Raw genomic sequence first — 22,668 nt, forward strand, 5'->3', positions numbered from 1 at the left:
CAGATCCTGCCAAAACAGTCTCCTCTTCTCTCCGGGATCATCCCTGTTCCCCTCTGTCTTTGCTGCACGTGCCTCCCCACTTCTGGTCCGGCCCTTCTGACTCACCCCCCCCTTGCAGTTCCAGCATGACTTCCGGACCAGTGGTCCGAGTGCCTTCACCCTCCCAGGTTTCAGCCCCTGCAGGCCTCTTCAAGGCCTGCTCAATGCAACATTCGAAGCCCCGTGCCATCTGCCTCCCCCAGCCCTCCCCTTCACCTCTGTTACCCCCATCTGTCCTTCCTCCATGGATAATTCCAGCTGCTCTTCAGCTTAGATGTCTTCTCCAGAAAGCGTGCAACCCCCTCTCCTCTCGCCCAAGCCCCAGGTGTCTCCTCACCAAGTGCTGTAACTGCTGACTCAGTAGCCTCCTCCTCAGCTGTGAGCAGGGCACAGGTTGTATCTCTGTCTCCAGGACCGAGCCAATGCTTAGCACCTAGTAGGTCCTCAAAAACGTGTGAGGAGCAGATGAACACAGAGACGTGATGGTGCTTACAAGGGCAGCATGATTGAAGAGTTGGAAAGAACTGCATACCTGACGGCTCATTTAGCATTTAAAATTTAAATTCCCACCCTAGAGCTATTCCTTTGGAGTAAGGAGTTGGGCCTCTAGGAAGCACCTGTTAAAATATAACTGTGTGACACAAGTAATTTGTAATTATTCACAGATTATTGTTTTTCAGTATTTTGTAAGTCCAAGCAAAATCCCAAGAAAAGCCTCAGCAGGGGCTGAGATCTGCAGAAACCAGGGATGGTTTCAAGCATTGGGCACGTCCCAGCTGGGAAGGCAAGAGGACAGGAATGGGCCTCAGGAGGACGTGGGAAGGGAAGATGTGAGTGGAGGCCGCAGGGGTGAGGATGGCCCTCCAAAGGAGCCGGCCCAGCAGCCAGGGCACCGCCACCCATCAGTACCCAGAAGGTGTTTTCAGAGAATGTCTTGAAGCAGCTGCACTTCTGAGAATGTGCAAGATGCCAGCCCTTTTCCCACAGCCAGGGAAAATGGGTCTGCAAGCAGCCATTCTAGCTGTTTTTTCAAATGAAAATTGGACTTGAGAGGAGAAAATGATTAAGGCATAAAATATTCATTGCATATTCATTTGTTCATGCAGCACAAGAAGCAAAAAGAAACCCTTCCAGGTAACTGCACTCACTGTTCCTCCTTTTGTGTCTCTTTTTTCTCTCCAGTCATGCCAAGCTGACCTGGTGAAGGACAACGGTCACAAATATTTCCTTTCGGTCTTGGCAGACCCTTACATGCCAGTAAGGACTAAACATCATTTCTCTTTTGGACAGTCTCAAAATCTGTATCATTTGTCTCTGCTCACATGTTATGCTATTGTGATGCCTTTTACGAGGGCTCCAGAGAAGGTTGCTCCTCACTGCTCACCCATCCAAGTGGAGGGGGCCACGGCGGGGGTGTGGGCCAAGCTGTGGGAGGCCACGTTTATACTTTCAGCTACTGCTCTTTGCTTAATAGCATATTATTTCAGTAGCTGTTTCATGTCTGTCTCTAAATCAGAGTTATAGTTAACCTTGACGTACAAGTTGGTTTGGTTTTGTTTATGTTAGTCTATTTTCCCTGGAGCATCTTTGCAATATAGTAGAATCCACTCTCCCTTGCATGCTGTCAACTGAATTAGATTAATGAGTGCTTGTACGTCTGGTATATGTCAGTTCATGTGCCTAGAGAAGGTTCTGGAACATGACAAGATGCTCATGTGCCTTATGAATCCAGATAGAAGGGAGAGAAGGAAAGAAGAGATTGAAAGTTTAAACTTTAAATATATTTTATTATATTAAATTGCTTTAAAATTCATAATCTATGAATAGCATTATAGTAATTCCTGTAAATGTTTTATTTTTATTTTTTTTATTTTTTTATTTTTTTTTTGTGAGGCGATCAGCCCTGTGCTAACATCTGCCAATCCTCCTCTTCTTGCCGAGGAAGACTGGCCCTGGGCTAACATCCGTGCCCATCTTCCTCCACTTTATACGGGATGCCGCCACAGCGTGGCTTGACAAGTAGTGTGTCTGTGCATGCCCAGGCTCTGAACCGGCGAACCCTGGGCCGCCACAGTGCAGCACATGCACTCAACTGCTTGCGCCACCGGGCCAGCCCCTATAAATGTTTTATAATTAATTTCTGTATTCCCTACTTCCACCTCCTAGCATAGTAAAGACAACAAAGTACACATCCTAAATAATTACTTAATATTACCAGAATATTTAATTAAGTATAACAGCTCATTTACATAGTGTTAGGTGGCTTTGGTTGTATAAAGGAATTTTTGTATGTGATTTCACCCTCTAGTTGATTTTCTAAACTAAATGATGATAACAACAACAAAAACAGAAAACATTAAAAACAGCTTTGTTATATAAAAGGTAAATAGTTAAAACTTAGGAGTTTTAACTTAAGTATGGTATTTAAACATCATCATAGGCAGTTAAAGTTTATACTTTATATGAGTTTTAGAAATAATCACTTCCCTGTTCTTCAGGGTAAGAATACAAATCAAACGAATGAAAAATGCCAAACTGATAAAATACAGTAAAATGCTGAGCTGAGCTGACATGAATGGGCCCCACTTCAACTATAGACGCATTGGAGTTTGGAGGACTTAGCCAAATTTGGAAGAAAGAAGAGGAAATCCCCAAATGCCAAAACCTGAAGAGAGAAATCAGCAGAGAACCACAGTGGGAAACAAGCACTGGGGTTCCATGTGGCACACAGACCCCAAGTCTGCCCAGAGGACGGGCGCCTGAGAGGCAGCATCTGGGAAGCTGACACCTCTGCTGGAAGCCAGGAGCCCATGAGGCGCACCCGGCCCCACTTGTTAACAGAAGCCAAAAACAGCTGCTCCCGTCGTCCACGTCTGGGCAGAAGGTTAAAAGAAAGGCCTCCATGAGAAATTGAAACCTCCCCATCCCACATGTGGAGTAGGGTCTGCGGTTACACTCGTCCCTTGGGTGAGAGCCACCAGCAAAGAAGTGCATGTAACACTCGTTCAGGGTCATTGAAATCTCCAGGGGCCTAGAAGAGGCAAAGGCGACACCCTTCTGCAGGGACGCTTACACAACCCAGGCACAAGAGACGCATGCAAGAAACACAAGCCTGCTCCTTCCTACTCAGGTGAGCCAGCCTGAAGCAGGACAAGCAGGGTCGGCACAGAGGAGAATTAGCACTTGAGAACTGAAACTAATAGAATTCTCTGAAAAAGCCTATAAAAGCAATACAAACAAGTATGCTTAAAATGATTGAATAAAACGATTTGTTTTAAGTATGTCCAAAAATAAACCATTGTGTTTTTTCTTCAGAAGTACTTTTGCACCTATTGTAGGAAGACAGTGTATGCTCTCCTTTTTACTCACCCTCAAAAGTGACCAACTAGATTCTTTTAATAAATAGGCAGATTTAGGGGGGAGAAAAAGAACCTGTAATGGAAGACATGATTGCTGCCCTTAAAAGCTCCACAGATGAATCGAACAGCAGAGTAGACACAGGCAGTGAGAGACTTGGTGAAGAAGTCGCCTGGGATGAAGCAAATGGGAGATACGAAGGGGAGGCTCGCTATACCCAACAGGATGAAAGAGCAGAGGGACTAGGGGAGCAATATTCAAACAGGTCGTGGCTGAGAACTTTCCAGATTTGAAGAAAGAGATGAGTTTTCAGATTTAAAAAGCACAGTGAATCTTGATCAAGTTAAATAAAAACAAATCCACACCCAGACTCCTTGTGATGAAAGTAGAGCAGGTCAGAGGCCGAGGGGAGAATCTAAAAGTAACCAAAACAAAAGGAAAGATTATTTTCAAAGAGGAACAACAACTACACAGGCAGCAGACTTTTCCTCAGCAGTGACAGAGGACAGAGGACAGTGGAGAGACCTTGAGAGCGCTGAAGGAAACTGATGGTCACCCTGGAACTCTGTGCCAGCTAAGTGTCCTTCAGGAGTGAGGGTGAAGCCAGCACGTTGCAGAGACTGACAGCTGACCATGTTCTGACCACACCCAAGAGAGCTGTGAAGACTGTATTTCAGGAGGAAATTGAAGCCCCAGGGAAAAGTAGGATGCAGGAAGCAGCAAAAAGCTAAGAAACTGGCAAATGTGTTGGTATATCTAAATAAGCATTGGCTGTAAAAATAAATCCTAATAATCACTAATTTGAGAAGTTAAGACTTGAGGAGGAATGTCAAAAGTAAGGCACCCTAAGAGTCTTTCATTCATCCAAGTGAGATAGAATAATTAACTTTAGACTTTGGTCATTGTGGGTGTTAAAACATGAGGCACCATTAAACAGTTCGAAACAGACTGATTTCCAAGTCAGTAAAGGCACAGAGGAAAGGAAAGAATGCAAATTGATCCCTCCTCTAGAAGACCAGAAAGAAAAAAAGGAAGCAAAGTTAGGACGCAATAGTCATTCATTTTACTACCAATATGCTTGACTAGGGGCAGTCTGCTTCCATAGACTTGGGCAGGAGTGAGGGGTGATTGGTCAGGGACCTTCCTGTTAACAGCACGGCCTTGTGAGAGGAAAATCGTAGCAGACTCGCACCTGTACTGTAGCATGAGTACTCAAGGAACAATCTGTCCTCTGAGAGGCCAGCCCAAAGCTGTCAGACCCTCTAAAAAAGGCTATTCTGAGGAGGATTGGCAATAGACGTTAGCTCAGAGCCGGTCTTCCTGAGCAAAAAGAGGAGGATTAGCATGGATGTTAGCTCAAGGCTGATCTTCCTCACAAAAATTAATTAATTAATTAATTTAATTAAATAAAAATAATAAAAAAGATCTAAGCTCTAAAAAAAAAAAGGCTATTTTTTGTAGACTCAAATCAAAAGACAGTAAAGCAGGTTCTCGTTACTTTAATCGTGCATCAAGCTCATCATAAAGATTTTTATTTTTTTTTTATTTTATTTTATTTTTTTCTTTCATTATTATTATTTTTTTTTAATTTTTTGTTTATTGCAGTAACATTGGTTTATAACATTGTAAAAATTTCAGGTGTACATCATTGTACTTCTATTTCTGCATAGATTACATCATGTTCACCACCCAAATACTAATTACAACCCATCACCACACACATGTACCAAATTATCCCTTTCACCCTCCTCCCTCCTCCCTTCCCCTCTGGTAACCACCAATCCAATCTCTGTCCCTATGTGTTTGTTTATTGTTGTTATTATCTACTACTTAATGAAGGAAATCATACGGTATTTGACCTTCTCCCTCTGACTTATTTCACTTTGCATTATACCCTCAATGTCCATCCACGATGTCACAAATGGCTGGATTTCATCATTTCTTATGGCTGAGTAGTATTCCATTGTGTACATATACCACAGCTTCTTATCATAAAGATTTTTAAAGGATAACTTCGTTGTGCTTGGGAATGATGAGTTTCCCTCATGGGGAAAATGTAAAACCAGGGGTGATATTTGTTTTCCAGGCTGAACATAGGACCATGACGGCTTTCATTCTCGCTGTGATTGTCAACAGCTATAATACTGGCCAGGTGAGTGTCCTGGCTGCTTCGCCACTCCTCCAGAGCTTCCCTCTGGCATTCAGAGGCGCAGCACCAAGCTACCATATTTGGGGATCAGAGGAATTGTTGTTCTGAATGTCTGAATGTCTGAGGAAACAGTCAACCTCAGATGGGTGGGGGGGTTACCGGAGCACACCAGCTCCCAGGGGACACCACGGGAGGAGTGGGGACCTGGACCCTTCACTTAGCTAGCCATTTGCAGGGTAAACTGAAATTGGTGGGATTTAAAATGAGGGAAATTGAGCAAATCTTGCAATGTGATTAAGCAGGGTTTCCCCACGAAATGTTGGGGGCTGTGATCCCAACCCAGCACCCCTCCCCAGGTGCCCAGGGTCGGCAGGAGATCCACTGCGTGTTGTCTGCCTTCTCGTAGGAAGCCTGCCTCCAGGGAAACTTGATTGCCATCTGCCTAGAGCAGCTCAACGACCCCCACCCCTTGCTGCGCCAATGGGTGGCCATCTGCTTAGGACGGATCTGGCAGAACTTTGACTCGGCTAGGTGGTGTGGAGTGAGGGACAGTGCTCACGAGAAACTCTGCAGCCTCCTCTCCGACCCCATTCCTGAGGTGAGTCCGTCCCCACCCAGTGGCTTCAGGCTAAGTGAGGTCGAGGTGCCAGCAGTCCTGCCTGGAAGCTGTGTATGGAGGGCCAGCGTGGAGACAGCATCTCCAACAGAGGCCTGCTCGTGCTCATGTGCTGCCTTGCATCAAGAAACCATCCACCTCCACAGCCCGTCCCAGCCCAGCCTTGTCCCCCAAACCCCCATCTCACTCACTGATGGATTACGGGTGCCTCATTTGATCTTTTGATTCCAGAACTTCCCACCTCTACAACTTGTCACCAGCCCCTCGAGTTGGGACCTTGAGGATTCCTCCTTTTGTCTATTCCCCCATTTCTGCTCTGTCAATACAAGTAGAACTGGGCTTCAAGGACTGTGTAATGAGCACTCATGGAATTGAATTGAACCGAACTGAATTGGATTACCTCGAGGGCGGCCCTGGCAGAATTCAGATCCAAACAACCAGCAGTGGGCATGACTGTGACCCCATCCCCGTCTTGCAGGTGCGCTGTGCAGCGGTCTTCGCCCTCGGCACGTTTGTGGGCAACTCTGCAGAGAGGACCGACCACTCGACCACCATTGACCACAATGTGGCCATGATGCTGGCCCAGCTAATCAACGACGGGAGTCCCGTGGTCCGGAAGGTGCGTGGTCCCCCAGCTCTGCAGGGAACAGCAGAGTGCCTTGCGGCCGATCTCCCACGGTGCCCAGGGTCTGAGCCAGTGACCCTGACTGCCACAGTGCGTGCTCATTTCCCACTGGCATGCATCCCTTTGAGAGCAGACCTTTAAATGTTTGTTTACTTCTCTCCAAAATGCATTACTTCACCAGATACTCGTGTGTTTGCTTCATTTAAAGGCATTTAACAGGCTGCGTCTCCTGGCAGCTTGTATAATAGGCTCCTTCCTGCCTGGGAGCAACGCACACACACATCACGGAGATTCAAAAGAGCAGTAGACACCCACAGACAGACGGAAAGGTTTGTGTAGTGTATTCCCCTCCCCACCCCCACGTTTGTCAGCAACTGAACAAAACAGTTTTATAAAGTTGAAAACTTTTACTTGTCTGTTTAGGTGTATAAATATCACGGATTTCTGTCCAAGATCTCACATCCCTGTTGGAAGTGGGCTCAGCACAGCTCAATTCCCCCTCCCCTCCCTCAACCACAAAGGGCCACTGGGGGAGACACTGGTGGTTTACTGGTCGTGTTTCGTGGTGAACTTGAAATGCTGCCCTTGGAGCAGAGACTGTTCTATTCGGTGGCCAGGAAAGCAGCACTATCCTGGAGGTGACCACGAGCTTACATTTCACGTCTCAAGGTGTTGGGCTGCTTTCCCAGCATTGCTGAGGTCACTGTCCTGCAAGAGGGAGGCTGGTTTGTCAGAAGACGGGGGTGGTTTTGGGGGTGGTTTGTGTTTGGAGAGTAGGCCCCACTGATTTACTGGGGAGGGACGTTATCTCAACAAGTTTACTTCAGCCAGACTCAAACGTGGAATGGCTGGTTCTGTCTCATGTTCCCTTCAGAGAGGAATTAACCAAGTTATTAATATGCCAAGTTACCTAGGGAAACGTTACAGATGCGAAATGAGTCCTGGAGATCCCTTTTCCTTGGTGCTGGCACTGTTATCTTGAGGTTCTTGTCATCCGCCATCTGTCTGAAGCTGGCTCCCGCTAGCCTGAGCCAAGGTCTTCTCTTTCCTGCGTCAAATTGCCTTTATATGGACGTCACTGATCAAAGCAGCAAATCAGTACTTTGTTTAATTGTCTGTTAACATTCATTTAGAGAAAGGAAAGCTTTTCTTCTTCTTTCCAAAAAACTTAAAGAGGAATGTTAATAAAATTAAAGATAATGTTCCTCTGAGTTCCCAGTATCAGGAGAGTGGTCACTGAAGTCACCAGGAACCACTGGGACCACTCTGCTCTCAAGTACGTCCCAAAGTGCCTTGATGTGGCCCCTGGACTCCCATTCCAGCTGTAATCCACTCGCTGTACCTTTGCAGAAGTGTGGGTTCTGGGTACCAGAGTGCTCATGTGTCGCTAAGTCTACTGTGGGCAAGATGGTATTCGCCTTGCCTGGGGGCTGCATGCTGTGCCTATATCCTAGAGCTGCAGGCCGCGTGTCAGGGCTGTGTGTCAGAGCCCATCCCACTGACTCGGGATGCGACTTCCTCTGGATGCTGAGAAGTCTCTTCCTTCCACTTCTTCATCCCTTCCCGGGCTCAGTATTAAGTTCTCCTGCATACCGGGCCCTGGAGCATAGAGTGGAAGACAGTCCTGCCTTCGAGGAGCATGCAGTCCAGTTGAAGAGGCAGACGTGGGACCAGTAGTTGTGCTGAAGCACTTGTAAATGAGCGGTACCTCAGAGGGAGGCCCGGAGTTCTCCAGAATGCGTCGGAGTGGCGCCTGCCCCGACTCGTTGTGGGGAGAGTGGTCGGAAGGCTTCCACAGGAAGGAGCTTGTACATTGATTATGAAGGATGAGCAGCCAGGAGCCAGGGAAGTAAGGGGCAGGAGAGCAGGTAAGGCAGGAGGAGCACGTACAAAGGTCCAGGGGTGTGAAAGACCATGGTGCGCCCAGGGGCTGCTGTCGTTCCTGTGGCTAGAGCGTGGAGCAGGCAGGAGGGGCTGTGAGGGGATGAGGCTGGAGGGTGGTGGCTCCTAATCCTGAGGCCAGTTTGTCAGGAGTGCGCCTTCCATAACAGCGCTTGAGTACTTCATTCTTTGAACAAATGTTTGAGTGTCTGCCGAGTCCCAGACAGTGAGTGCATCAGGCCATGACCCATTGCTGCCTTCAGGGAGTTTGTGCACTAATGGGGGAGGGCAGCGCGGGGGGGCATGGACAGCCAGCCAGCAGCAGGCCTGCTAAATAAGTGGACGAGGCGACATTGCTGCAGACACGCAGGAGACACGGAGGTTGAGAAAGAGAGGGCAGCGGCGGGTTGGAAAGAGGCTGCAATCTTTAATAGGGTGGGCGAGGAAGGCCTCCTTGAGAAGGCGACACCGACTCAGAGACGTGAGCCTTCATTCTCTTTACAGAATCCTAACACAGTTGGCAACTTCTTTTCTTCCCTTTTTGCAGAGCCATGAGGTGGAACTAGCGCTCTGCTGGTCCAGGAGACCCAGCGCCCAGGGCCTGAGGGTCTTGAGCAGGACTCAGACTTGGGCACCAAGCTCCGAGATCTGACCTGCCTCTTCTCACAGCCTCCTCTTTTACATGGGCCCGAGTGTGGCTCTCACCTGTAGCTAAGGCACTGAACAAATCCCAGTCTGTAGCCACCTGCTGCTGTCCTCCAGCTCGTGGCAAAATGAGAAAAATAGGCTGTTATGGCAGGGTTTTCATAGTCACATGTATTTGATATAAAAAAGATTACAGAGAGATTACATCCGTTTACTTTTTAATGATATAAGTACCCTTTCCTGGATGAGGCGATAATGGTAGCAGAGGGTAGGTTTTTGTTTGTTGACTTGTTTAATGAGCTTATTGATAAAATCAAAAGTCAGCAAATTCACATCAGCCTCCCAAATCATTTTGACCTTGAACTTGTCCACGAAGTCAAAATCCAGACTGCCCAGTCAGCAACCCACCCCCACCTCATTGGGAAGGGCCAGGCCACGGGTGCAGGTTTGTGACCTCCCCCACCGGTTGTCACCCCTGCCTTTCTCGAGTCCTCACTGGTAGGAGCGACACAATGCGGGGACCAGTCCAGCCCCACGTCCGTCACTCACAGCTTACTCGATATCCTCCACCTTAGCAAGGAAAGCAGGAAGTGTTCAAATTTTTAATGAACATTTATTTGTATTTAGTAACCACAGACTCACAAAGGAACAGCAGCTGGCGCCCCCCCCTCCCGTAACTGCACATCTGACTCAAACTGATTCAGATGAAAAGCATCAGAGGCTGTTCCCTGTCAGCGCCCTGGGACCCAGGAGACAGTGGGGGGACAAGCCACCTGGGCCCGAGTGCCTTCTCCTGGAGACGAACCCAGAGGGTGTCCACATTGGAACAAACGTGCTCCCTTCCCTGGAGCGCTGCCCTGTCCCGCCACGGTTATGGGAGCCAAGTTTGACACTCCATGACCGTGGGCCACAAAGCAAATGTCAGCCAGTAATTTGTTGCTGGAAACATGGAGTTGGGGCAGCCCTCAGGGGAGGAAACGAGGAGGTGGCGGTAGGTGTACAGAGGCCACAAGGATTCCACATGACCACAGAGGAGCATTAGCTGGACTCCCTTTGGGGTAATGCGTGTGCCCAGGCGTGATGTCCCTGAATCCTCTGACAACTCTACAAAATGAACCATGTGTTAGAGATGATAGTGTATCTGAAGGGAAAGGCTTCATCCGTTCAGCAGATACCTGTTAAGCCCCTCCTGTGTGCCAGTCTCTCAAGAATGTGCACTTGGAGATGGGGCTGGTTGGCGACTAAACAGACCAATATGTGATGTGGCAGGTGAATCTTACTCAGAAGGAAAGTAAAGCAGGTGATGGTAGAGTGTCTGGTGGGGGCATGGGCGCAGGTGGGGCGCTCAGGGGAGGTATCTGAGGGGAGGCCTGAAGGAAGCACGAGGTGAACCCAGGACACTTGGGAGGCCTTTCCGGGCGGAGGAGCAGTGAGTGCCAAGGCCCAGAGCAGGAGGTGCGGCTTGTTCAAGGGGCCATGCCCATTGAGGGCAGTGGGCACAAGGGGCCAGGAGGTGGCTGGGACCTGGGCGAGCAAGGCCTTGTTTTGTTCTGAGTGTGAGCAGAGGGTGGAGGTTTGGAGACTCTCTGCCGTGAGAGCTGAGGCCGCCCAGGTGAGAGACCTGGCCAGAGGGGACGGGTCGCCTGTCTAAGTGCTAGAATGCTGAGTTGAACCGTTTTCGAAAAGCTGAGACTCCAGCGCGCCTCTATGCCCCGGCCTGTGCACCCATGCCAGACCACTGATTTGTTCTGCACCAACATCCCAGGGATATGCACACATTTGTGTTCTGTGGTCAGAGTAAAGCCGGATAGGTGGCCTGTCAGTTGCGACAGGATCCCGTGGCTGGCAGCAGCCGCCCTCCGAGTGGCCCGCCTCGCCAGCAGGAAGTGCTTAGTGCACAGTCACTTGGGTGTGGCCACACTCTCATGTCACCTTTATTGGCTCTCCCTGAACCAAAGAGTCCAAGACCTAGGAACGAATTCATCTGTTTCAGGGCCCAGCACAAATAGAGCAAAGGGGAAAGTACACAGTGCTTTTCAAAGATGATGCAGACTTCATCTTCGCTGGGAGGGGCCCAGTGGGTGACCCGTCTCAGCAGCACATTATTCCTTCGCAGAGGAAAAGGAGGCTGGACACTGGTTTGCAGGAGGACCTGGGCAGTCATGTAGGCAGCTGGAGACGAGTGCCAGACTGGGGTATCGGCAGTGGGCACAAAGAGGCTCGTCAGGCGCTGGAGACTCACACAGTTAGACTTGGGCACCCATTGGATGGGAGGCAGAGCTGGGGTGGAGAGGGGCAGGACAGGGTAATTTTAACCTAAGCCTGTGGTTTGTGGTTCCCCGGACACAAGCCGAGAGGTCCCTGGCAGGACCTGAATGGAAAGGGGTGCTGCCAGCAGTTAGAGAAGGGGTTGAGTTTGGGGTTCGGATGAGCAGTTAGGTGGAGATGCACGGCCAGCACTTGGAAAGGCCTGCCAGGAACTTGAGGAAAGATGGGACAGGGAGGAGTGGGCTTGGGAGCAGTCCACAAATGTGACAGGAGAGGGCAAGAAGTGTGTGATGTTAAGTGGGAGAGACCTTCGAAGGAGAGAAGGGGGGCACCTGACGAGAGGACCCTGGGGCCCCCCATCTGGAGCCTGGCTTGTCCAGCCGCTGCAGAGACCTTGGCCCCTCAGCAGAGCTCTCCCGGTCTTGGGGCCCTGGGGGAATTCACATAGCAAGCAAGGGTTTTCATAGACCTTGGCTTTCTGCTAGGTACTTTTCAAAAAAAAAAAAAAAAAGCTGATAAAGTTGAAGTTATTGGAACTATTTGAATAGTGATGAGAAAAGTAGTATAAATCTACATTCCAATTTTGTTTCCCTATGACTTGTAGGATCTCCAGGCACTCATGTTATAGCATTAACTGTCCTAAAAGAGAGATAAATTGTGTTCCTCTCCTAGGACTGAGGCAGTTGGACCTAAAGATCATGTTTACACTCTAACATGAGTGTCATTCCTTTTTAGGGACTAGAAACTAAAATATCTTTGAAAGTTTTGCATTTAGTAAAAAGCATGCTTCAGCTTGTCAGATGTGTCTGCTTTAATGTGCCCAGGATTTAGATGGCTCAGCAAACTGTCCGTCTAATCAAGGGGTGTCTCAGCACGGGTCACAGGACTGACAGGACACAAGAGGCTATAGGGTCTCTTCCTTTCCCGCTATGAGGGTGTCATCCATACTTGTGTCCTTATGAAACCTTCCAGCTGTGTCGCTCATATCTAGCGGTCAGCAGTCACTGCCAGGCATTCCGGTGCATTCCTTGAGGTCCCTTGTAGCCTGTGGCCCCTGATACACAGAGTGCACAGTTTGGTTTAACCTTCCTTCTTCTTGTGGTGACTCAAGCATCCAGCATTCACTTTTAAGTCTCGTGATTTTCTGCAACCATCCTCCAGCCATCAGTAAGTGTTACTGTCCTTCCTCCCTCTCGGCAGGAACTGGTGGTGGCTCTGAGTCATCTTGTAGTTCAATATGAAAGCAATTTCTGCACCGTGGCCTTGCAGTTCATGGAAGAGGAAAAGAACTACCCCTTGCCTTCTCCAGCAACCACAGGTACGGCATCTGAATTTGTGAAGCCTTGAATGGCTCGCCTGGCCGGTTCTGGTAGACCAGGAACCCTGCATCAGAACTATCAGCAGGCCCCTCAGTTTTGCCAGAACCTGGGCTCAGATATCAAGTCCTTGCCACTCAGATATCTGTTTCGAGTGGCCCCTGCAACTCCTGTCTTCCCAGGATTTAGCAGAATAGAAAGGGCAGGAAAAGGGGCCACATAGACCCTCTGACTCTTTCCCTTCCTTTTCACCCTTTTTGGAAATCTCAAAGGATGGCATGACATGTGCAGTAGGGGCTTCCAGAAAAGCACGTTGCCTCTCTTCCTGTGATGAGTAATGTCGGCACGTTGTTGTCGGTTTTGTGTTTCAGTGAGTCACATTAAGCATCTCCTTTTCTCACATTTGTCCTTTTTCCTGGGTTTATATTTCATCATCATCCCTCCCCCCAGAACATAGCCGTCTCTGCAGGAAAGAGGGCTCGTGATCAATAAGGAAAGCATGACTGCTTTTAGTACATCAGGGAAGGGAAACGAAGAGTGAACTTGCTTAATGGGAATAGCCGGTGCTCTGGAGGGGAGCACGGAGCCCACAGATGGGGGTCCTACAGGGCCGACTCTGCTGTGCTTCCAGGATGGCAGCGTGCAGCCGCATCACAGAGCACCTGATGCTGCCCTTGGAGAGGCCACCGTCACCAGCCCTGCTCCGTGTGCTCTTTCTTAGTTGAACTCGCACAGAGTGACCAGCATCTGCTCCCTACACCACCCCCCTACCAGGTCACTTTGTCCAGCTTTGTCTAGCTGACCCTGACCCGCGTGTGTCAGAGATCCTTGCTGAGCTGTAGGCCCTGCTGGTAGCTTCTGCTCGTCCAGGGACTAGCTGCTGTCACCTGTGGTTGTAGCTGCTGTCCTCCCACCTGAAGCCCGCCATTAACTCTTCTTTCTCCTTCTGTCTTACTAGAGGGCGGGAGTTTGACCCCAGTGCGCGACAGCCCCTGCACTCCCAGGCTCCGTTCTGTGAGTTCCTATGGAAACATTCGCGCAGTCACCACTGCTAGAAGCTTGAACAAATCTCTGCAGAATCTGAGCTTGACTGAAGAATGTAAGACACTGGGAATTGGGTTCTTGGGTTGGAACAATTGTGGGGTTTATTTTCTGAAACTTTTTATTTGCACAAGTGCCCCCCCGCCCCTTCTTGACCATGAGTGTGTGCCCTGTCGTCACATCTGCTGACCTAGTGATTAGCAAGTGTTTGTACCAGAGAAGTTGTAGTTCAGCCCCCGGAGCCGCCAGGGGTCACCTGACAGGCTTGCAGAGGCGGCGCAGGCACAGCGAGGCAGTCGGCTCCCGAGGCCCAGCCTGTATGCCTCCCGGCAGCCTGGCGGCGTGCTGGAGAGCGAGGTTGGCTCCAGAGGAGAGTAGTGAGGGGTGCGCGTGAAGCCCACGTTTCATTCATATGCCATTAATTGTGAGACCAAAAGGAGGGTCCTGGGAGCTCCACACTGACTTTCTTTCGCCATGGTGTTGGGCTAGCCGGCAGCTCGGTGGCATTCTCCCCCGGGAACCTGAGCACCAGCAGCAGCGCCAGCAGCACCCTGGGTAGCCCCGAGAACGAGGAGTACATCCTCTCCTTCGAGACCATTGACAAGATGCGCCGCGTCAGCTCCTACTCCTCCCTCAACTCTCTCATAGGTGAGTCCCGCCGCCCTCGCTCTGCTCTCTGCTTCCTGGTCTGTTCTCAGCACCCACGGGTTCTCTCTACCCCTCAGAACAGCGTGGGCCTTAATGTTTGTCAGGTAAACAGACGCCAAGGCTATCTCAGTGGAGAATAAACATTAACTGTAATATGAGGAAGTGAGAGGAATGTTTTGCTCTGGGAAGCAGGAAAGTTTCGGTCAATTTAATTTTGATCTGATGATATTTTTCAAGCCGTTCCAGGGATATCTGGGCTTGCCAGCTTTGTCATGTGGGAAGGCTGCCAGAACCTTCCATCTGTCTTCATGTGTGCTGAACTCCCAGTGCCATAGGACAGTGGTTCTCAGCCGGGGTGATTTTGCCCCAGGAGACACTTTGGTTGTCCCAGCTGGGGCCCTGGGGAGCTGCCAGCATCTAATTGGCAGCATGGCACCCAGCAGCTTGAGCCCCGCCCCTGACCCCCCAGAGAACACAGGTGCCTAAGTGGAGAGCCCTGCTCCAGGAGGAGAGAGGGCTCCTTCCCTCCTCAGGTTTCCCTCTGCCAGACCCCCCCGGCAGGGTCTCCTCTGTGCTTCCACACTTGCCTGTCCCAGTGATTTCACACCCAGCTGCCCAGGAACTGAAATTTGAGTTCAGAGTTAGTTTCGTCTCTCATTCTGCCCTGAGTGGTGACCCCTGGGCTCCACTGCCAGGATTGTTGAGATCAGCAGAGGAAGTAGAAATTCACCGTCTTTGCTCACAGTGTAAATGTCAGTCTTCACATGGCTAGTAACAAATTTAGGCCCTAACTAGACGAGCCTCCTCTGTCTTGTTCTGACCACCCAGAGTGGTTTGCCAGGCCTCATTTGGAGTTTTATTTAATATTAAGAAATATTTCAGACATATGGAAATTTGGAGAGACTAATACGACAACGTGCCTGTATTTGTTTTATTCCCAGCTTCAGGAACTACAGGTGTTGAACCCCCAGGGCCCACCTCCTCACAGTCCTTATACATTCACTCTGTCAGTGAACCCCCCAGAACTCACGGTGGGCCCTTCTGTGGGCTTTAGCTCCACACAGACGGTGTCAATGGTGTCATCTGTGAGGCCGCTCTTTTCTCATTACTCTCAGGTTGATGTTTGGCACGCTGGCCACCCGAGTTTATTCATTCATTCTCGTCGTCTGCTGTAATTCAAGTGTCTGTCCTTTCTCCTATTGATGGACAGTAAGGCTGGCTCTCATTTTCCCTTCTTTTGTTCTCCTTTTTCTATATGCAAACTCAGGAGTTGGGCCTGCCTTCACCCCCCACCTCTGGGCTCCCTACCCCTTTGCCTCCAGAGCTCTGCTCCCAGACACTCCTGGGCGGCTCTCGGGTCAATCAGAATTCTGCCCCAATGTCACCTTGAAAGAAGCCTCCCAGCTCCCCACCCATAGTCTAGAACAGTCCTTCCACAGTCTCTGTCTCATTCTCTGCCCCCTTTTCCAGTTTTGTTTTTCTCCTGAGAACTTTTTACCACCGGACTTAATATGTCCTTGTGTATTTGGCCTGGTTGTGTCTCTCTCCCCAGGAATGTAAGAGCCTTGAGTCCAGGAACTTTGTCTTGTCAACTACTGTGTCCTCCCCCAACATCCAGTGCTGGTACATAGTAGGTACTAATAAATATGAGTGGGAGCGTCCTGCAGTGGACAGCCTCCAGCACGGACACACATGTGCGTCTGGCCAATGTCACTGGGAGTGAAACTGTGCACGAAGGGTACATGCGTGTCTGGCCAGTTCACTGGGAGTGAAACTGTGCACGAAGGGTACATGCGTGTCTGGCCAGTTCACTGGGAGTGAAACTGTGCACGAAGGGTACATGCGTGTCTGGCCAGTTCACTGGGAGTGAAACTGTGCACGAAGGGTACATGCGTGTCTGGCCAGTTCACTGGGAGTGAAACTGTGCACGAAGGGTACATGCACATGCAGCCTTACCAGCCATGGTCAGTGCTCTCCAGACGGACGCTGCCGCTTTCTGCTCCAATGAGGACAAGTTCCTTTGCTGCATGTTCTCTGCATACTGGGTCTTGTCAGGCTTGTTGCCCATCGGATACAAGAACCAGTATCTCGTTGTGGTAGTACTGCACTTCCCTGGATTACAGCGAGGTAGAGCTCACGTGCTTAGTGGGCTCTCGTGTTTCCACGTCTGTAAATTACCCGTTCAGTGCTCTACAGATTTGCCATTGCGTTATTTGTCCTTTTCTTATGAAATTTTTAGGAGTATAACACATTCTGCATACTAATCAAGATCAAAAATATTCATTGAAAATACCTCTTCCCGTCTATGGTTTCATTTATCATATCTTTTGCACCATACAAGTTTTATATTTTGATTTCTTTTTCTTTATAACTTGCACCTTTTTGTGTCTTGGATTCTTTCTTTTTTTAGTGTCTTCAAGACATTCTCCTATATTTTCTTCTAAAATTTTATTTTATTTTATTTTATTTATTTTTTTTTTTTTAAAGATTTTATTTATTCAATTTTTTCCCCCCAAAGCCCCAGCAGATAGTTGTATGTCATAGGTTCACATCCTTCTAGTTGCTGTACGTGGGACTCGGCCTCGTGCTGGACGGAGAAGTGGTGCCTTGGGGCGCGCCCGGGATCCGAACCCGGGCCGCCAGCATCAGAGCGCGCGCACTTAACCGCTAAGCCACAGAGCCGGCCCTCTTCTAAAATTTTAAATTGTTATTTTTTATGTTTATGTCTTAAAATATATCCTGAATCAAATCTGTGTGGTGAAGTATAGGAAACCAATTTTATTTTTTCCAATATGGGTCACCACTTGTGCCCATACCCTTCATCAATAGTCTGTCCTTTCTCCAGTGATTTCCTGCATCACCTCTCTCCTAGATGGAGTTCCCATTACAGTCTGTGTCGAGGTTCTCTGTCCTGCTCTGTGACAGCACATGCCACATGGCTGTGATGGCTACAGTCTTGAGCCAGGTCCTCAATTTGTATTTTCTTCAAAATTGTCCTGGCTATTGTTAGCCCTTTGTTCTGCTATATAAATTTTATATAATCAGCTTTTCTGTTTCCACAACAACCTTATTGGGTTGTTATTTGGAATTGCATTGAATTGATAGATTCAGTTGGGAGAATTGACGTCTTTGTAATATTAAGTCTTCCTATCCCTGAACATGATATATCTTTCCACTTATTTGTCTTCTTTAATGTCTTTTACTATGGTTTATAACTTTCTACATAAAAATCACAATCATTTTGTTTGAGATACCATATAGTTTTTGTAATTTTAAGTAATAATCTTTCTTTTGACCATTTGTCACTGGCAAAAAGGAATGCAAGTGGACATCTTTGTTTCATTCCGGAGAGTAAAGGAAACATGTCCAACTTTTCACCTTTACGTATGATGTTTGCTGTAGAGTTTTTGGTGGATACTCTTTATCAGTTTGTAGAAATTCCCATTCTATTCTAGTTGGTTAAGGTTTTTTTTCATAAATGAAGTTAATTCAATGAATTTTATTGAATGTTTTTCTACGTCTCTTGCATGATCCTATGTTTTTGCCCCTTTACTGTATCAGTGTGGTGAACTGCATGATTGGAATTTCTCATCAAACCATCCTGGCATTTCTGGATGAACTCAACTTGGTAATTTACTTTAACATTGTGGCATTAAGTTCATCAGTATTTTCCTTAGAATGTTCTCTATCTGTATTTATGGGTGAATTTGGCCTATAATTTTTTATCTTGTACTTCCCCTCATCTGATTTAGATACCAAGTTTATACCAGCCTCATAAAATTAATTATAGAGCATGCCCTCATTTTCCATTCTCTGGGACAATTTGTGTAAGACAAAGGTTATGTGTTCTTTGGGTGTCTAGGTAGAACTGATCTCCAAAACTGCCTGGACTTAGTAGGGTTTTGTGTGGGTAGGTTTTAATTCAGATTCCATTTCTTTCAGAGGATCAGAGGATCATTCAGGTTGTCTATTTCTTTGTAAGTTAGCTTTGATCTGCTGTATTTTTCTAAGATGTCCATTTCAGCTAAATTCTCTCATTTATTTCCATGAAGTTGTTCAGAGCATTCTCATGATTTTTAATCTCTGCTGTCTGTGTAGATATGTCTCCTTTTTCGTTCCTATTATTATGTATTTGCTTTTTCTCCTTTTTCTTGATTAATCCTACAAGACATTTGGTAATTTCTTTAGTGTTTTAAACTTTTGCTGTGTTGATATACTTCATTATTATACCTTTATTTTGTGTTCCAGTAATTTCTTTTCTTGTCTTTATTTCCTTCTATTTTCTTTAGGTTTACTCTCTTATTCTTTTTCAGTTCTGGAGTTGAAAATAAAAATATCTCATTAACTTTCAGTCTTTCTTCCTTTCTAATATACATATTTTAATCTGTAATCTTCTCTCTCAGTACCACTCATCTACATCCCTCAAGTGTGGTAGGTACTGTTTTTATCGGTGTTCAGTTCTAAGTTATTTGTTCTTTCCGTTATGATCCCTCTACCTTAGAGCTTACGCTTTCTCTTTGCGTCACATGATAGTGTTAAATATTTCTGACTTGTGGGTGCCATGACCTGAAGGAGGAGGGCAGTCCAAACATGCTTGGCATTGGTACCTGTGTGAGCCACAAGAGACTGGTCCTCTACTAGGCCTAGAAAGGGACTCAGGACGTCTGCTATAATTCCTAGGGGGTGAGTGTGTCTGGTGTCCTGTAAGAATCTGGGTGGACTGTAGGATCCAAAGGTGGCCGCCATGCACCCTCCAGGGTGGTAAGAACCAGAAAGAGGAGTCTTTGCTCACCAAACACACTCACACAGGACAAACAAAAATGCCAACTTGTCCTTTTAAATTGAGAAATAACATTGCAGGTTTGTGCATTTGGTTGTCCCAAGTGCCAGAAGGCACAGGGTTGGCATCAGCTTGAATACAGGTACTGCTAAGTCACCAATAAAATATATTCCACATGTCACCTGCAAGACGTTTGTTTTAGACTGGAATACATTCCTTTAATAGAATTAATGTTGTATATAGTGGCTAAGTTGCCAGGCTGGCCCACCTTTTATTTTTTATTTATTTATTTATTTATTTTTTTAAAGATTTTATTTATTTTATTTTTTCCCCCCAAAGCCCCAGCAGATAGTTGTATGTCATAGCTGCACATCCTTCTAGTTGCGGCATGTGGGACTCGGCCTCAGGATGGACGGAGAAGTGGTGCCTCGATGCGCACCCGGGATCCGAACCCGGGCTGCCAGCATTGCAGCGCGCGCACTTAACCACCAAGCCACAGGGCCGGCCCCAGGCCCACCTTTTAAAACCTAAATCTATATGAATCTAAATTCATATTTCTATTTACATTATGTCTACAATGAAAAAAATGTGTATTAAATAATAGAAAATAGAAATAAAAAGATGTAGTGCTCTGTTTCAATCACACATTTCTCCCCTGGCCCTGTGCTGCTCCTGTGAGTGGTTCTCTGGCAGTCTCAGCCGCTGAGCTCCACCCCTGCCCCTGCCCCCTTCTCCGCCCCAGAGTCAAGGTAACTGCTGCCTTCCAACTTTTACATTAGAGCAGGGATCAGCAAACTTTCTCTGTAAGAACGGATAGTGAATATTCTCAGCTTTGAGGGTAGTACAGTCTCTGGGGGGCAAAAGCATCCATACACATCCATACACAGTGTGTGAACAAGTGAACATGGCCAGGTTCCAATAAAACTTTATTTATGAACTGAAGTTCGAATTTCATAAAATGTTCACATGTCACAAAATATTTTCTTTCTTTTGATTTTTTTCCCCAACCACTGAATAAGTATAAAAACCGTTCTTAGCTTGCAAGCTGCACAGAAACAAGCAGCACGCTGGATTTGGCCAGGCCATAGTTTGCCCACAGGCCCACAGGAACCTGACTGCCGAGCATGCCCTTCCTGCTCCTCCAGTCTCCAGGAGGATCCCCAAGAGTGAAACAGCAAACACCCTTCTGCCTGCTGTTTCTCAGAACATGGAGGTTCGTTCATTCATTCAACAAATATTTTCTAAGTGCCCCCACTGCACCGGGCATCAGGGGCACCAAGATGTGGAAGAAGTAAACATATAAATGCTGCAGACTTTGAAGGTGGTACTATCAACACCAGGAATCTCCATTCCCTCCCCCAAGAGCACGCATCCCTCCCCGTCTCAGCTTAGGGGACCACGGTTGACTTGGGTCCTTGGCCTAAGGCTTGGTGTTGTCTGTGACTCCTCTTTTTCCCTCACCCCCAGGTCCCAGCCCTCAGCACCTTCAGAGCATCGACCATCCCGTCTCTCTTCCCCAGCCTCGCTGCTGCTACCCAAGCCGGCATCCTCTTTGGCTGGCGTGTCGCAGGGTCCTTCTGACTAGTCCCCCTGCTTCCACTGCTGCCTTCCTCGGGTCTTGTCCTGACTGCATCCTTCCACTTCACATCCGTCTGGGTGCCTGGTAGCGAATGCTGTCCAGCACCACCCTGTGTTCTAAGGGTGTTATTAATCCACTTTGCAACCCTCTGTTCAGATGCATAGCTGGTCTTCAAGAGAAGAATCCCCAAAAAAAGTCAGACTTGGTCTTCTGAGCTTGCAGAAATACTGTGCCTTTCACTTATCAAATGGAACTACGAGCTGAGAAGCATTGAAGTCATATAGTTGTCATAGAACCATTGAGAGCTTTCATCAGGAGGCCCTGTTTCCTGCGGCACTCCCCTCTCTCTGGATGCCTTAAAACCACGTGGAAGTCTCCTGGTGTGCTGTTGAAGACTATGGGAGGTTCACACCATGGGGTTTCCATTGTTTGACTTGGTGAGTCCAGTGTTTGGTGCTGCGTGTCTGAGGTGCACCTGGACATGCCCAAGGTGAGAGAGCGCGCCTCAGCCAGCTGGGCCATGCAGCCCGACTCCTGTGTGGAACACAGCTCTAGTCTCCGATGGGTAAACAGCATTTTTGTCCTTGGTACTGGATTGGGGAAGCCAGTCTTGGCGATGTAAGGGATGGAGAGTCGATACTTCATTTGCAGCCTCATCAGGTTGGAGAGCACAGCAGCTGGAGAAGAAGCAGGATTTTCTGTCTCCATGAGTGAGCCACACAGCTCTGTCCTTCTACCTCAGCCCTTCCTTGTCTTTCTCCAGAGAGTAGAGAGTCATATCACTGATAACGTTCTTTCTCACAAAATCTGACTCCTGCACATGTTTTTGCTGGAGAAAACTGAATTTTATCTGCATATTATTCTTTGAAAACTTGAGTGGAAAAGTTTCAAAATGAGCTGGAGTTAGAAGGAGCGTTAAGAAGACAAAGTAGCTGCACTCCAGAGTCACCTCCTTCATGTTCGATAAGGTAGCGCTCACGGCCGCCTGGAAACCACAGCACTCACATAAGCGTGTGAAATTCATAGCCTGCACAGAATCCCATTACTTGCAGCATTTGCCTGTTTAAAGCCAATTTTTTCTTTCCTTTCAACCAAAGAACAGCAATCTCTTTAGCCATTTTCACTGAATATTTCGAAAGAGGTTTTCAAAACCATGGCAACCTAGAATGTCCATTTAATCCCGTCTTCTCCCACAAAACCAGCCCTGCTCCAAAACCCCCTCCCCTGACCCCTCCTCTGCTCTGCCTCCAAAGCACTGGCCTGGTCTCACCTGCTGTCCCATGTGCTTAACTGTGTATCTGCTGTCCCCCACTGGAATGAAGCCCTTGGGAAGAGGCCTGGCTTTGATCGCTCGTGGATCCCATGTGCCTAAACCATGCCTGGCCCCATGTTTGTAAATCTACATTGGAACCCAGGTCTCCATATCACCTCACATTCTGGAATCTTCTTTGATGTCTCCATCCTGCTTGTTTCTCACTCAGCTTTCTGGCCTGACTTCCTCCTGGATCCCCCCATCAATTCTTTCCATTTCCAGGCTCCCAGCCCCAGGGCCGGTCTCATCACACTGCATGCCAGGGCTTCTCCTCAGATCTTGCTCTCTGCCAACCCGTCTGCAGACTGCCAGCAAGTCTTCTCCAGAACAGCTCTGCACAACCACTCTCCACTGACGCCTTCATTACAACCTGCGTTTCCTGTAAAGTCCAAACTGTAGCCAACACTCAAGG

General features: G+C 47.9%; 1 protein-coding gene across 6 annotated transcripts in view; it reads left to right on the plus strand.

Annotated features, from left to right (window-relative positions):
- RPTOR (regulatory associated protein of MTOR complex 1) overlaps nucleotides 1-22,668 on the plus strand; it is a 414,631-nt gene that overhangs the window by 330,688 nt on the left and 61,275 nt on the right. For 5 of the 6 annotated variants that reach the window (XM_004432844.2, XM_087441745.1, XM_087441747.1 and 2 more), the window contains 7 exons: nucleotides 1,222-1,296; nucleotides 5,483-5,548; nucleotides 5,952-6,143; nucleotides 6,640-6,780; nucleotides 12,781-12,898; nucleotides 13,855-13,995; nucleotides 14,427-14,585. In XM_004432844.2, the coding sequence (XP_004432901.1) occupies nucleotides 1,222-1,296; nucleotides 5,483-5,548; nucleotides 5,952-6,143; nucleotides 6,640-6,780; nucleotides 12,781-12,898; nucleotides 13,855-13,995; nucleotides 14,427-14,585 (892 nt within the window). The remainder of the gene's footprint in view (nucleotides 1-1,221; nucleotides 1,297-5,482; nucleotides 5,549-5,951; nucleotides 6,144-6,639; nucleotides 6,781-12,780; nucleotides 12,899-13,854; nucleotides 13,996-14,426; nucleotides 14,586-22,668) is intronic. The other variant, XM_087441746.1, reaches the window with a different exon arrangement.

The sequence above is a fragment of the Ceratotherium simum genome, chromosome 16 (genome assembly GCF_057802395.1).
Source record: "Ceratotherium simum simum isolate JZ-2026a chromosome 16, ASM5780239v1, whole genome shotgun sequence".
NCBI classification, from domain to species: Eukaryota; Metazoa; Chordata; class Mammalia; order Perissodactyla; family Rhinocerotidae; genus Ceratotherium; species Ceratotherium simum.